This window comes from Adiantum capillus-veneris, chromosome 6, assembly GCF_014529385.1.
Source record: "Adiantum capillus-veneris isolate H3 chromosome 6, ASM1452938v2, whole genome shotgun sequence".
Lineage (NCBI taxonomy): Eukaryota > Viridiplantae > Streptophyta > Polypodiopsida > Polypodiales > Pteridaceae > Adiantum > Adiantum capillus-veneris.
The window spans coordinates 110,564,281-110,580,772 of NC_140936.1; the positions used below are offsets into that span (position 1 = coordinate 110,564,281).

The 16,492-nt window shown below is 43.8% G+C and overlaps 1 protein-coding gene and 1 pseudogene across 5 annotated transcripts in view; both read right to left on the minus strand.

The window, feature by feature from the left end:
• Nucleotides 1-614: 614 nt before the first annotated feature.
• LOC147456081 (uncharacterized) lies at nucleotides 615-1,341 on the minus strand (annotated as a pseudogene).
• A 7,566-nt stretch (nucleotides 1,342-8,907) lies between these two features.
• Nucleotides 8,908-16,492, minus strand: part of LOC147456082 (aluminum-activated malate transporter 14-like) — a 39,756-nt gene continuing 32,171 nt past the window's right edge. For all 5 annotated transcript variants that reach the window (XM_086515398.1, XM_086515397.1, XM_086515396.1 and 2 more), the window contains one exon: nucleotides 8,908-9,886. In XM_086515398.1, coding sequence (XP_086371524.1) covers nucleotides 9,167-9,886 — 720 coding nt within the window. In that variant the 3' untranslated portion in view covers nucleotides 8,908-9,166. The remainder of the gene's footprint in view (nucleotides 9,887-16,492) is intronic.

Genomic DNA, 16,492 nt, shown 5'->3' on the forward strand with positions numbered 1-16,492 from the left:
CACATGGCGAAGCTCTGTAGCAGAATGAAACCTATTCTCGTTCTTATTGAAAACCTTGAATGCTTCTTTCAACTCCTTACTTCATCTTGAGAGCCATGAGATTCAAGAACCCAAGAAAATTGATCATTCCATTGTCATTTGCATCCACTTCATTGATCATCTCCTAGACCGAAAGCTTCCTTTGAACTTCAAGATCTTCTCTCTGTTGAATTACTTTGTCATCATTCCAAAGAAGGCATGCAAAAAAGAGGGTGCAAAAGAAGATGAAATAAAGAATGGGGATCCATAGGAAGAAGGATGATGAAAAATGGAAAGTGGTCTCTCTCGCTGCTTATAAAGGTTGGGATCCTTGAACTCTCTCTCTCTCTCTCTCTCTCTCTCTCTCTCTCTCTCTCTCTCTCTAGAAGAGCTTCTTTTGTAAGGTCTAACAAATCAGCTTGTAAGAGCAACCCTAGTTTCATATCCCCTATCATGTAAGCAGTTTTGTAAGAACCTGGTGGAAAACTACAACAACTTCTTTTCACACTGGATCATAACAAAAACTTGCTTGGCTCTAGCTAGTTTTTCATGTCATTTACAACAAAAATTTCGTATGGTCTTTTTGTCAGAGCCTCTCATCCTTGTGGGTCCTCATTTATCACCACCTTTTCCAAACACATAATCCCAACCTCATCAAATGCATCATCGCCAAAAAAAAATTCATCTTTCTTGTTTGATGCATCACCACTCTCATTGCTGCCACCAACACTGTTTAGTGTTTCATGGCTGAATGTGTTGTTGCTAAAATAGTTGTCATTTCCTTGGTTGGTAGAGTCACCAAAGCTGCTATTACTCAGAGGTTTCCCGGTGCTAAAACTAGAGTTTTCAAACGATGAGCTAGATCCTTTGCCTCCAAAACCCCCACCTCCATATCATCCAAAATTCCAAAGCCATGTTGTTTTCGATTGGAAAAATTCACGCGCAGTGTCCTTCCATTGAGCAATTTTCCATCCATATTGTCCTTGGCTGCTTGTGCATGGTCTGTACACATAAAGTTGATAAATCCAAAACCTTTGGATCTTCCAAAATCCTGAGCAAGAACCACTTGGCCTCAACCACTTCTCCATATCTAACAAAAGCACCCCTTAGAGCATTTACATCCATTCCCCATGCCAAACCTCCAACGAAGAGCTTGGTGGAAGGAACAGAGCACATGAAGTGATCTCCAAAGGAGGGTAAGAGGCTCTTGAGAAGGAATCCAATGTGGAGTTGTTGGTGAACAAGCAAACGGCTTGGCTCTTGGAGTTGAAAGCGAGGTAGCGCAAAGTGCAAAAGAGGAGAGGACCTACAGAGAAACGTCATGGTTGCACCTCTCTCTCTCTCTCTCTCTCTCTCTCTCTCTCTCTCTCTCTCTCCTCTCTCTCCTCTCTCTCTCTCTCTCTCTCTCTCTCTCCCCCCCCCCCCCTCCCCCCCCCCCCCCCCCTTGTTAAAAGAGGTCCAAAAACTCTTAAAAATAGTTCACGTTGTCGTGGATTGTTTCCAAGAATTATGAAATGCTTAAATAATCTTATCCTTATGTATGCATTGTGCAACACAATTATTCTTTGCCTATAGCTTGGTCGCTCTCTCTCTCTCTCTCTCTCTCTCTCTCTCACATCACACACACACACACACACACACACACACACACACACACACACACACACACACACACACACACACACACACACACACACACACACACACACACACACACACACACACACACATTGTCACCTTCAGCTATGCTATCTCTCTCCCTCTCAAACCTCTAGCTACAACAAAAAAAAGCTCTTGATAAGTCACAAACCTCAATATCTGAAGGGTGTGCAATACACGTGAGATGTTTCCAAGCAATGCAAAAGATACAACTTATCACTCTCTCTCTCTCTCTCTCTCTCTCTCTCTCTCTCTCTCTCTCTCTCTCTCTCTCTCTCTCTCTCTCTCTCTCTCTCTCTCAAGTTGTCGCCCCTACTTGCCCCAACTGAAGGCAATGACTGCATTCCATGTGATGGATTGCCAAATTGTAGAGAATCTCTCCTACAGAGGAGGAGTCCGCACAAACCAAGTTGGGCGGCCTTGAGATGACTCCTTCTCTCCCTCTCCCTCCCTCCCTCCCTCTCTCTCTCTCTCTCTCTCTCTCTCTCTCTCTCTCTCTCTCTCTCTCTCTCTCTCTCTCTCTCTCTCTCTCTTCGCCTTGAAGAGCTCCAAAAACTCCCGCAAACAGTCTGCGGCGCCGTCGACTATTTTAAAGAGTTTTCAAATGCTCGATTACAGTCTAAGAACGGGATGGCTATGACTTTGTGACGCGCACTGGTCTGAGCATGCGCTGCCGCTGCTTATGTTTTTTTTTGCCCAAAACTTACTCGTTGTCTTCAAACCCGCATGTGGTCCCAAATCTGCTTCATACTTGGCCTTTCCACGAACCTCAATTAACCACCTCCCAAGGGTGAAGAGTCCATTCCCAGTCCACATTCCCTAAGTTCCCTTCGAGACATGTTTCCACAAGCAGGTCTTCCCACGTGGCCAAGGGCCCTCAAGGCCTTCTGACTTGAAGGCCAGTAGGTGTGTAATGGTACCAAGTGACTATGACGGGCCTCGAGATAGATCGATGACTAGAGACTTAGCTCACAAAAACTCTTATACATTATACTCGTGATGTAGACATAGTTACTGGCTCTTCTCTATATAAAACCCATTAATTTCCCTACATATTCGTATTAGGCTTGCATTGCCTATACTAGCTTGTCAGTTACACCATCGACTACAATGTTGGCCGACCATGATATAGCCCTGGCAATTGCGATGGAAAATAGCGACAGACGACAGGGCTATATGAATTTGACGGCAATGAGAGATGATAGAAGCAGGTCAAAGACGGGATGCTCGGCTATGAGAATATATATATATATATATATAGAGATAGATAGATAGAAATAGATAGATAGATAGAGAGAGAGAGAGAGAGAGAGAGAGAGAGAGAGAGAGAGAGAGAGAGAGAGAGAGAGAGAGAGAGAGAGATAGTTAGATAGTTCTATTATCGTCCTCGGAGGTCAAATATGACCTATGGCAACGAACGAACATGTCACGTGGTGTGAGTGGAGGTCATAAGTGACTCTCGATGCTCCAAAATGGCTGAAATGAGTGTCGGAATAGAGAGTCCACATCGTGGTTGGGTATGTAGGGAGAGCTCATGGCTGAATATATGGGGAAAAGAGGACCTAATGTGGTCAAAAGCTGAGCACTCAAGTAGTGTGTGGTACTCACTCTCTTGCACGTGACGAGGGCATAAGGTGCAAAGTCGATGAGACTCCTCGCTAGTGCCCTAACGTCCTGTCTCGCAGTGTAGAGAATGGGAGCTAAGACGAATGGAGGCAATGGTGTGGATTGCACTCAATGGGATGGGCTCAAGGATGTAGGGATGGGTTCGGTTACCGCATTTGGAGAAGAAGAGAGATTTGTAGTTTGGGGCAATGTGTGTGGTGTATGTAATGGCTGAAGCGAGAACCTCCGGATTTCTCCCAAGCCGTGATACATTGGCGTTGTAAGAAGGCCTCATTAACTTGGGAGTCGATCGATGCATCCTTGAACAAGTGACATGCATCCCATCTTCCAAACCATTTCTTGATGTCAACATCCACCCCGAACTTAGTATTTTGCTCTTGCATGTCTTTTGGACCTTTTGACTTGCTTCATATGCGATTCTAGGAAGTCGATACAAAGGGCTACGTTGTGTCTTAACAATGTACTCCACAACCCTTTGCATGCCCAAGACCTCAATGGGAAGCGATCCGGACTCGAGAAGTAAGAGCATGTAGGGTGTTTGTGTCTTGACTTGGAGAAAGTTGGTGAGAAAATGCTTTTGGACATTCTCAAACACTTTCCAAGTAGACTTCCCGATGCTACCACCCCACACCTCCACTCCATAAAGAAGCACCGGTGTTCACCAATGTGTCAAAGAGGTACTTTTTGAGAGCCCAACACTTGATCTCTCCGGAATTGCACATATTCTCAAATGCATAATAAGCCCTCTTTCCGGCTTCCAAGCAACGCATTGGGCAATCCTTCCATCTATGATTGGATGGAACCTCAAGGCCAAGGTACTTGAAGCTATCTACCACTTCAAGTTGCTCATTGTTGTATACAATGCATGGATTTTCACCATTGAGGGTCTTTACAAGCATAACCTTGGTTTTGGATCCATTCACGATCAGCCCACTATGTAGGCAAAAGCGTTCCAAGACACTCATAAGCTTTTGTGCAGCTTCTAAGGTATGTGCCAGGAGCACTACATCATCGGCATAAAGCAAAAGCATGATCACCGCATTTCCGATCTTAACCTCTTCTATGCCTTCTTGTTGCATAAAATCGAGAGAGAGAGAGAGAGAGAGAGAGAGAGAGAGAGAGAGAGAGAGAGAGAGAGAGAGAGAGAGAGTTGCATCCATCTATAATAAGAGTCCATCACCCTTTCCTAACGAACACTGGGGATACATGGAGGATAGAGTCAAGATAGGCTGCAGAGAGGAGACTTGAAAGAGACAATGCTTGCATAGAGAGAGAGAGAGAGAGAGAGAGAGAGAGCTGCATCCATCTATAATAAGACTCCATCACTCTTTCCTGACGAACATTGGGGATACATGGACGATAGGAGTCAGGACATGCTACAGAGAGGAGACTTGAAAGAGACAATGCTTGCATAGAGAGAGAGAGAGAGAGAGAGAGAGAGAGAGAGAGAGAGGGAGAGATTGCATTATTTTCCACGGAGGTCATATATGACCCATGGGAGCGGAGACAAAAAACATTACAACGCAGCCTTTTAAGTGAAGGCATTGGATACATATCACTTAATGACTGGGGGTGCGTCAGCAGGGTAGAAGATAAGAAAATAAAGGAAACAAGACCTAAAGCTTAGTAGGGTTGGGTAAGGGGAGACCCTTTGGGAGTTCGAAACTCTTGAATGATGGCCTTCCCCCCTCGGTAGACTGCCCATTTGCCTTCCTTTTGGGCTTCGTCAACCTTCTCGAGTTTGCACTTTTTAACCTTGAGTTGATTCATGGTCAGCTCCTCAGCAATCCAAACCTTTGTTCCTTTGAGAGAGAGAGAGAGAGAGAGAGAGAGAGAGAGAGAGAGAGAGAGAGAGAGAGAGAGAGAGAGAGAGAGAGAGAGAGAGAGCTGCATGCATGCATCCAACACCCTTTCCTAGCTTTGTGATCACATATCCTGGCAACAATCTCTTTTGATTCCACTGAAATTAAGAAATTTCAAAATCCTGGTGACTTACTTGCGATTTTAGAAAAAATCAATATCTATAGCAACCATGATGAAGAGAACAAAACTTGTTGTGGTGCTAGTTTGAGGAAGCAAATCAAGAAGACGCAGGTTAGCCAACATGCAAAGTACTTGTGTGAATTTTGTGGGAAGTTTTCGGTGAAGAGGAAAGCCAATGGAATCTGGTCCTACAAGGACTGCAACAAGCGGTAGTTCCAATACAATGCATACTACTAGTAATGATACCGTGTGTAGTACCATCACACGATTGAGGGAGCACTGTTGATTTGAGTGCATGTAGGCATATTGGAACTGTAATTGCAGCCCCGCTGCAAATTTTGTTTATATGAAAACCACTTGAATGTCTTTGGTTGAGAGAGAGAGAGAGAGAGAGAGAGAGAGAGAGAGAGAGAGAGAGAGAGAGAGAGAGAGAGAGAGAGAGAGAGAGAAGGAATCTTTCAAGATTCCACGTCATTTATTCTATTTTTAAACACAAGTAGAAATAATACTCCTATTTTTCACTACCAAAAGTCTCTATTCATGATGAGATTCCTTTCGAAGAAAATTGTCAGGCAACAACCAAACTTTGGAATTTCACAAAGTTCCTTAAAAGGAATCTTATTGGATTCTCGATAGGCTTGTGTTGCATGGGATTTCAATCATCGTCTTTCATTGTAGGCCCTTGTGCACAACAGCTCATGAACTTGCGTGAAGGTTGAGAGAGAGAGAGAGAGAGAGAGAGAGAGAGAGAGAGAGAGAGAGAGAGATCTTGGCAGGCAACGAGGCGATCCAAAACCTGCACACAAGAGTAAAGATGGGGGGTCTCGCTCAGGAGACGTGATCACAAAGTTAGGAATCTGATTCCACCTTATGCTAGGAGACGTGATTACAAAGCTAGGAATCCGATAAGGTGGCTCATAAGGTGGAATTTGATGCTCTTTATGGTGGGTCTTGCTCGGTTTTACCATTTGCTCGATAAAGTTTTCTCAAGTGTATGGTAAACTCCTGCTTTCTCAGGCACATATGGATGAGAGTACATTATGAAGCGTGCCAACATTCTCCATGTTCTGGAGCTCGTGTTGAAAGCTTTGCTTTTACTGGGAAAGCCAAGTTCAAGGGATTACTTAGTAACCCATGGGAAAGCCAAACCCTGAGACCTTGATTGCTAGCTGGTCTTACCCTCGAGATCGAGATGCACATCAACATCTCCGCATTGTATTAGGCTTCGTCCTACGACAAAGCAATTAAAAGCTGGAAATCTTGTCTCATCTATGTAGAGAGTGACAAGACCGGAACCGATTTGCCTGGGTTAAGATCACGTAGATGAAAAGGCCTTGGTCCGAGGCGTCCCCACGAGGCAGGTAGACAAAACCAATATTTGAAGGCAAGCACATCCACGACTTCAAAGCCTGGGTCTACCAGATTCGTGACCTAATTCTCGGAGAGATGCTTGACCTGCTTCTTGCTGTTCTCTTGCTTCTGGGTATCTTCTCCTTCGGTTTGAGGTAGGGCACGCAGATGGACGACAATCCCATCTGGCCCATGAATTGATCATGACCTGCAGCCTAGCTGGTCTCCAGGACCTGCACCTCCGAATGCCAAGGGGGCGAGGGCGCTCCTCTGTGGGGTATGGTATTGCCTGTGGGAGGGAAAGAAGTGAGGAAGCGGCATTCTGCTGCAGAAGGAGGTAAATGCGAGGAGCACCATAGCCGTTAAGAGAGAAGGATTTGCTTCCTTTTTTGGTGACTTGACTCTCATCTAATAAGGCCTACGAAGGATTGCTGCCTACAATTGTACCACTTTGAAATTAAAAAATTCTTGGAAGAGGGAAAAGAAGAAACCTCCTCAGATTTTGAGGAAAATAGTGTAAAATTAGTAAAAATTTACTCTATTTTTCAATATTTCCTCTTGAAAATCCATAAATAGGAGTTGTGTATGGTTCTGAAAATGATTTTTTTTGAACACTGCTACTCACTACTCACCACCTTACCTTTTGCCTCTTGCCTTCATCCTCCTCTTTCTATGCTATGTAGTAGCCACCCCTGCGCCAATCAATACTTCTGCCTCCTCTTTTAATCCTCCCCTTTCTAAGTTGCACATTGCCGAACCCTGCGCCTACTGCATGATCATGGTTTTGAGCCCTTGTATATTCTGCTACATGATCAAACCCATGTATGCCCGCGTACATGTTGCCTCTCTCTCTTTCTCTCTCTCTCTCTCTCTCTCTCTCTCTCTCTCACACACACACACACACACACACACACACACACACACACACACACACACACACACACACACACACACACCACGCCTATTCGGCCTCAAATTTCAATGCCTAAATCTAGACACGGAGAAAGCCGCCAGCAAAGAAGTCGGATAGATCTTTAAGCTCTCTTGGGATAGTTCCCTACGACATTAAAATTCTCTTCTTCTTCTCTCTCTCTCTCTCTCTCAAAGAGAGAGAACTTAGAAGACTTTTCAGTAGAGTCTCCAAAAGAGTAATTCTTTTAAGTTTTTGGGTTAAAAGGTTAAAGGGAGTAAAGAGAGAAAAAGAGAGAGATTTAATGGGCCTGCAGGTTGTGCGCACGTGCTCGCAACTTGTCGCTCATGTGTGTGCATGCGACCAAAGGTTGAGCACGTAGGCCAGCACGTTCAGTGAGGCAGAAGTCGCCAAGGCAACAGGGCAAGAGCAGAGGCAGATACGTCGTCTCTCTCTCTCTCTCTCTCTCTCTCTCTCTCGGATTCGGTTGAGGCAGCGCCACTATGGACGGGCAATGTAAAGAGGGGGGGCGGGGCATGCTATGGTGGCATGTTCTCAAGGGGGAGGTGGGGGTCCTGGGGGTCCGGGGGATACTGTGACAAACCCACACAAAGCAAGACACATTCTCTCTCTCTTTTTGAATGCAACAAAAGCCGCTGTGTGTCAAACACCTGGACACTGTGACAGTCGCCGGCTCAGATTGAGAGAGAGAGAGAGAGAGAGAGAGAGAGAGAGAGAGAGAGAGAGAGAGAGAGAGAGAGAGAGAGAGGCTTCTTTGCCAGTCTGTGCACTATTTTGCCTCGTTGTAGGGCACACATGCCAGATGCAGAAGCTGGTACCCTCATCGGATGCCTCTTCTTTCCCCACTCACCAGAATGCTTGTTCATTTGCCGGCCAAGTCCTTTGCAGGACCTCTTCTTTTGCCATGTGGTGGGCAGGAATCCTTGTCCGCTTAATAGACTAGTATGGCCAGCCGCCTTCGGCGGCCTCTCTCTCTCCCCCTCTCTCCCTCTTTATTGCGTGCAACTTGGCTTTTTTTCTTTTTGGACTTTAGCTTTCAGGTCACAGATTGCGACACGTGTAAAGGGGAGCCCTTCCGCCATATTATGTTAGTAGATAGTATCGATAAGATATAAGATACTAAAGTGATAGATGAATGCCTGTTCATTTGCCGGCCAAGTCCTTTGCAGGACCTCTTCTTTCCCCACGTGGTGGGCCGGAATCCTTGTCCGCTTAATAGATAGTATTGATAAGATATAAGATACTAAAGTGATAGATGTCTTCAACATATGCTTGAAAATCCTTCAAGCCACATAGCTATAAGATATGAATGAAGCTCTCTCACTATCTGCATGGGAAATTGATGCTTCACATTTTTTTCAAAGGTCCACACAAATTTGTTTACAAAATTTTAGTTGCTTGTGTTATCGACAAACTGAGGCAGAACGCAGTGGAGTGGGGAAAATCTCATGGATTAGGAAAGGTAGCACTGCACTAAAGAACAAGTAGGTGGTGGGTACTATGGTAAATTTAAGGTAAAATAGCCAACTTCTAAATTTCATTTCAATCTTATTTTATGCTTGACCCTTTTGGTTCTTCCCATCCATCTCTTGCTTTTATTCAGCATGGTTGGTTAAGGATGCGGTGGACATTACCTGTGTCCTGCATATCCACACTCTTATGGGAAGCATTGCTTCCATCATCATCTTGAAAAAAGCCAGCTTTCTCTTGGAACTCTGCATTAGCATCAATCAGGTGTTCAACCCTTGCCACAATCTCAATAAGGAGAGCTATCAAGCATGCCAATGAGAGGGTTTCTGCGAATGCCATACTCTCGGGCGCCATCAAGGTAGGTGTTGCCGTGTCCCCGTTGGAGAGGTCAATCAAGGTAGCTTTGGGGGCTTCAATATCAAAGAGAGCTTTAGGGTTAGAGCTAGAGTTACGTAAGTTAGGGCTATGGAAGGGTTCATTCAAAATGGAGTTGAAATCTGACAAAGGGCTTGAGGTGGTGCTCAAATTAGTGGGTGGCGAATGGGGAGGGCATTTAGGTTCAACATTGGCACTAGAGATAGAATTAGGATCATAGTTATGGTCATGGTTATGGTTATGATTGTGGTAGGGGTGAGGGTGGGAGGAGGAGGCAATGAGAAACTGGGGATAAATGCAAGCAACAGAATGGAGGGCTTCAACAGCACGGTGTAGAGGGTGGAGGAGAGCGAGCTTGGGTGCACATGTGCACTTGTTACGTAGGCTACATGCCACACTTCTCAACACTGTTGCCACCTCCTTCCCCACCTCCATGCACACACTTGCAAACACCTTTCTCCATGAGTCTGGTGCCTGTAATAACAATTAAACACCACCTTCAAGCTCTCTCTCTCTCTCTCTCTCTCTCTCTCTCTCTCTCTACACACACACACACACACACACACACACACACACACAAGTCTTGAGCTCAAGATACATCTACTATATAAAATTATGGTTTTTTTTTTGCAACTATATAAAATTATCTTCTTCTTCTTCAATTATCTCCCTCTAGAAATTCTAGTAGCACTTCTTTCGCACAAAAATAAAACCAAATCTACCAACAAATTTTGACTTTGTATTAATTTTGTAGGTACATCAAACAATCTCTCTCTCTCTCTCTCTCTCCCTTCTAGTGCAATTCCCCCATGGGAACCTTAATAACACGAAAGCCTTAAAATGGTGGAATCTATCAACTTTCCCTTTTTCCTTGTAATGACAAGAACCCTTATCACCTACACTTAAAAGTTTCCCTTTTTTCTTTTTTCACTTTCCCTGAACCTTAGTTTGAACCAAGGAAAAAGGAGGAAAACGCCACAAATTTGCAGGGCATTAGCCTCTTCAAACAAAGTCAAAGTTCACTACGGGCCTACATTAAGAAGCATTTAAATTGCCTTATTGCACGTTAGCAGCCAGAATGCAACTTCCGCCCTCTCCAATGAAATGGTGCCACAAATTAGTGGGTGGAATTCACCTAGGTTTTGCCATCACAGTCATCCTAATCTTGCCTGTGACACCTAAACATACAGCCTATATTGTATAACTGCTTGCCTGTACTATAGTCTCGAAGTACAGTTCTAGCCTTTGCCTATGAGTGACAATGTTTAAGTCTAGTCCCCCCTCCCCGGGATGCTTGACAATGTAGGGAAAGGTCTTTGACTAACCTTTCCCTTGGAATAAAGGCTCCCACAACTAGCTCCTAGCCTCCATCGGTCGCTTGCTAGGTGGTCACCCTCATTCCAGGGAAAGGTTAGTCAAAGACCTTTCCCTACAACATCAAGTTCACTACCCCCTTCTAGATCAAGCTCATCAACACATTTAAACGCCCAATGTTAGTTTCCACAATGACCTCATAGAATCATTCTTGTTGGTAAAGCCCTGGTGATGTTGTTGCTTTCTAGGTTTTAACAATTTTAACAACTAGAACTGGGCTATTGTGCTTGGAAGGTTGCCTAGTGCCCAAAGAGGCTTCCCAATTGGTGGTGGTGGTGGTTTGGGGGGGGGGAGAGGGAGAGAGAGAGATTAAATGAAATGTTTATTAACATCTGCAAAAGGCCTAAACGACGTATGAGACCAATACATCACATCCTCATCAGTGAAGTGTTCAATACAAAAGATAGATGTGTGTGTGTGTGTGTGTGTGAGAGAGAGAGAGAGAGAGAGAGAGAGAGAGAGAGAGAGAGAGAAATGAAATGAAATGTTTATTAACATCTGCAAAAGGCCTAAAAGGCGTATGAGACCAATACATCACATCCTCATCAGGTGTCTCAAGTGTCAAATACAAAATAAAAAAGATAGTGTACTGAAATAAAGATTGAACAACTAAAAGGGAAAAACGGGGGTGGCTGGTATATGTGTGTGTGTGTGTGTGTGTGTGTGAGAGAGAGAGAGAGAGAGAGAGAGAGAGAGAGAGAGAGAGAGAGAGAGAGAGAGAGCTTCCCATTGTAGGTTTATATTTGTCGACATCCTAATGGTCACCAAACAAGGAGGCTATCCAAATTAAATGTTTTAGACATTATTCAATAAGTTGTTATACCACGGCCAAAAGGCCTCTTACTTTTCATAAAGACATCTTGCTTTAATGATGAACCTAGGTAGTGGAAGATTTTGGAGAAACTTGAAAGGCAAGCAGGCTGATAGCTTTTGTAACTCGAGTCTTATAGATATGTGCACACATTGTAGGCGACTATATGAGCAACCAAATCCTATAAAGATGCCACTTTATGGTTCACTCCCACGTATACCCTCTTTGTTTACTATTAAGGATGTGTGAGGCAGGTTCAAAAAGTTGGCCACTCGCAAAGCGGGAGATCTTTAAGGTATCAAGCCAAAAATGATTGAATGGATGAGAGATTTTACACATGATTGGATGTGTGATATGTTCAACCTTGTACTTCAACATTGTATGTCTCATGATTGGAGCACTAATTGGGTCAAGGCTTAACTATCAGACTATAATGATTAGGTCTTTTAAGGAAAAGTTATTTGGCTGCATAATGGAGATAAAATTGAGTGATTGGGCTAAATAGAATGGCAAGCATGCAAGAGAACAAGCAGGTTTTTATTGATGCCATAGCACTATTCATTTTCTTGTCACTCTTTCTGTTCTCATGGAGGAAAGTCGGTTGAAAGACAAGTGTTTGTATTGTTGCTTTGTGGACTTCAAGAAAGCTTTTGATATGGTTCCACATAACAATTTGTGGAGAGGGATGGAAGAACTCCAAGTGCCAAGTGAGTTATGCTTGCGGTTTCCCAATCTATGAGAAAGTGATGTGTCAGTTGCGCACACAAAGAGGAGTTTCAAAATTTTTTGCAAGTGTTATTGGGTTTAAACAAGGATGTCCGTTGTCACCAACTCTCTTTGGTCTATGCATTGACCAGTTGGAACAAATGGTAGTTCACTTTATGCAAGAAAAAGACATTGAAGAGTTCACTATTTTCAATGTGGTAATCATGCTTTTGTTGCATGCAGGTGATGTAGTGCTTCTAACACACACTTTAGAGGATGCACAAAAGCTTATGGTTGTCCTTGAGAACTTTTGCTTGCATAGTGGTCTGATTGTGAATGAATCCAAAACAAAGGTTATGCTTGTGAAAACCAACCATCAGGAGAAGCCATGCATTATGTACAACAATGAGACACTTGAAGTTATTGAGAGCTTTAAGTACCTTGGCCTTGAGGTTCCAACCAAACACAAGTGGCGTGAATGTGCTACGTGTCATTTGGAAGTCATGAAAAGAGCGTACCATGCATGTGTAATGTGGGAAACATGAACCGTTGGGTTTTCAAGAAGTACCTTTTTAACACATTGGTGACATCGGTTCTTCTTTATGGAGTTGAAGTGTGGGATGAGAGCATCTCAAAGTCTACTCGGAAAGAGTTGGAAATGTCCAAAAGCGTTTTCTTACAAACTTTCTCCAAGTTAAGAAACAAACACCATATATGTTCCTACTTCTTGAGTAGGATCTCTTCCAATTTAGGTTACGGACATGGAAAGGGTTGTGGAGTACATGATAAAGATGCATCAAAACCCCTCACATCAACTTCCTACAATTACATGGGAAGCAAGCAAAAAAGTTCAAAAGATGCATAAAAACAAGATCTTGAGCATGGGATGGACGCAAGATATAAAGAAGTAGTGTGGGAGATGGGATGCATTACACTTGCTATATAATGCCTCAATAGACCCCCAAGTGAATGAACTTTTTTACAATGCCAATGTATTGCAACTTGGGAGGAATCCGGTGGGTCATGCTTCATACATTACATCCCCATATTTCCCTCAACTACAAAACCATGTTCTTTGCTGAAAGAGGAAACTGTACTCACCCTTATATGCTTGAACCTATCCCCTTGTCAGAGATATGCACTATCACAGACAGCTAATCTCCCACTCCCCTCGATTTGAGACAGGGTGTTGGAGCAATAAAGATGATTCAAGTCAATTTGTGCACATCATGCTCATTGCAAGTTTGAGAGTTTGAATACCACACACTACTAGAGTGCTCAACTTTTGGTCACATACCAACTTGCTTTCCTCACATTTTTAGCCATGACTTAGTTCTACACACTTTCCTCTCCCAGCCATAGTGTGGGCTCTCCATTGCAACTCTCATCACCATAATTTTGGAGCATCGGGAATTTCTCATCAACTGCATACATACTACATCACATGTAACTTTGGTCCCATAGGTCATATTTGACCTCCAAGGACAATAATAATCTCTCTCTCTCTCTCTCTCTCTCTCTCTCTCTCTCTCTCTCTCTCTCTCCCCCCAAGCTGTCGGCACTCTCTCCGGGGACCCAAAGGGCATGAAGGTTGCCCAAGGGAAAATGATATGGAGAGAATTCACTCATTCTCACAACCCATCCAAAATCAAAATTGTAAGCTATTACCCTTGTGGCCTTGCAAAAAGATCACATTGATTCCATATTGAGAGGCTTTTGTGTGCTTCATGTCAAAAAAATAAAATAAAAAAATCATCTTATTGAGACCTATAAGGATATAGAAGCAGAACTTTGCAAGAGCCTTGTATATTTGGCCTTGGCCAGCAGTTTATAAGCAAGAGTTTTGTGGTCCTCCATGCTACTGCACCTACAGCTAAGCCGTTCCTTAAAAAATACACCTATCTGCTACAATATGCCAAAATAGGCTCACCCCCCCCCCCCCCCCCCCCCCACACACACACACACACACACACACACACACACACACACACACACACACATACATAGCATGAAGGTTGAAAGTCTCTCTATCTTGGGGCTTTGACATAGGTTGAGGCCAAGAAGCTAGCGGAAACAAAGAGAATAACAATGGACACATGCGGAGGGGTGCTCCTCCTATGGAAGAGGGTAGCCACCAACTCGGGCTCTTCATGAAGGGGATTCAAGAAGGAGATCATCATGCACATCTTTAGGCTGCAAGCCATCATTCAAGATGGAAGGAGAGTCAAGAGATCATCGTGGCACCCGTGTGAAACTCAAAATAGACAATTGTGCAAGCGTGAAGGCTTGAGGGAGTGCCCCCAATGGACGATGAAATTTTTTGAGCACTAGTGCTTGCCTCTCAAAATTCCAAGATCAAGAACATCAAGGGCATTGCCATGCAAGCACTAGCACTTGAAATTTAATGTTGTGGGCCTCCAATATCATGGCTGCCAAACCTTGGGACCCAGAGACTCTAGGATGGGTGGTAGACCCGAGAGAGAGAGAGAGAGAGAGAGAGAGAGAGAGAGAGAGAGAGAGAGAGAGAGAGAGAAAAGATAGGTGTGATCACTTGCCAAGCTAAGATGTCACCAAAGATTACTAAGAAGAAAAAAAAAAGTGACATTCATGTGAAGAAAATATCAAGGTTCCAAGAAGAGGGAAATGATCTGTGATATTTTCATTGGGACGAGGACTTGCATAAGTAATGAGGAAGGCACCCAATTGCCACTGTAAGAAAAATAGAGTCTGTCAAGCCTGGAGGCTGATTGGGTGGATTGGAGACAATGGTAAGTGAACCGCACGTCATCCTTCCAAGGGCCAGTCTGCCACGAGCTCCAGAAAAAAACCTTTGGCTAGCAATAGGGTTGAAAAATGAAGAAAGAGAAGAGGAGGAAAAGGATGAAGAGAAGCCTCCTGCATTGCTTCAAAGGTCAAAGAAAAGTCAACCTGCAAGGAATTCACCACATCCATCAGCTTCTTCCCTGCACTTATCAATGGCTCCTTCAAAGGCCCTATTCCTATCGATCTCAATTTGGGAGGCCCACATGGCCTCAATGCGAGTGCATAAAGAAAACCTGCCCATTGCATGACATAGCCTATATGCAGATCAATGATGTGAGATGATGTATCTGATAATGTGTTATCTAGTATTAGCCGGTTAAGAGCTAGATGGCAGAACCTCCTTATCGGCTTCACATTGTAGAATACACAGAAGGCATCCTAATTAGAGACTAGAACAGCTCCTCTTTGGAAGAGGGCATGAGACTAGCTTTGAAGTGCCAATCCAATCTTTGCAAAGGAGTGCAACACGAGAGCAAGATAGTTGCAACCTCAAAGTTGTCTTTCGAACTTCCTCTGTGCACGCAAGTAAAAGATGCAAGAGATTAAGGCTTGATTATTGAGTTTTTTCATCATAGTGCTTGAGCTGCTTTGTCTCAGGTTCATGTCCCTGAATGGGCCCTTTTTCGACGATGAAGGGAGTTGAAATGCCCTCTTTTGAGTGATGGGTACAAAGAGTGGGTCTTTGTGTTTGAGTGGGGGAGGGGCACGCGTGCGCGTGTGTGTGTGTGTGTGTGTGTGAGAGAGAGAGAGAGAGAGAGAGAGAGAGAGAGAGAGAGAGAGGGTAGTGCCTATCAACCTACGGCATTCTAGGTAGTCAATGAAGAGAGTAAGACCCTCTCTCTCTCTCTCTCTCTCTCTCTCTCTCTCTCTCTCTATCTATCTATCTCACCTGTGTTGTCGGGCTATAGAGACCATTGGCCGGAGCAAGGAGCTACCGCCACGTGGCTGAGGGGGGACCGAAATCCCTCCCCCTTTTATAATAGTATAGATAATCACAAATGCCTTAGACCTTATGAAGGGTCCCACTTAAACAACAATGTGAAAGATGCACATTGACACTTTTTTAATAAAAAAAATGAAAACAAAATACTTTCGTAAGAAAACAATAAGTACACGAAATAAAAACCCAATTTAATGAAATAGACTTTTATATGAGGCCTTTAAAGGAAAGGACTCTATTACAAGGTAAAATATTAAGAAAATTCTCATTGACTCATGATCCGATCAAACACTTTTTTTTTTTGTTGGAAAACCCACAATGGTGAGTGGATTATATTAGCAAAACTAATAAATTACAAATTTTAGTCGTGCTCACGAGCCATGAATTCTCCTAGCTACCACAGATACATTGGTTGATAGGGGGGCCA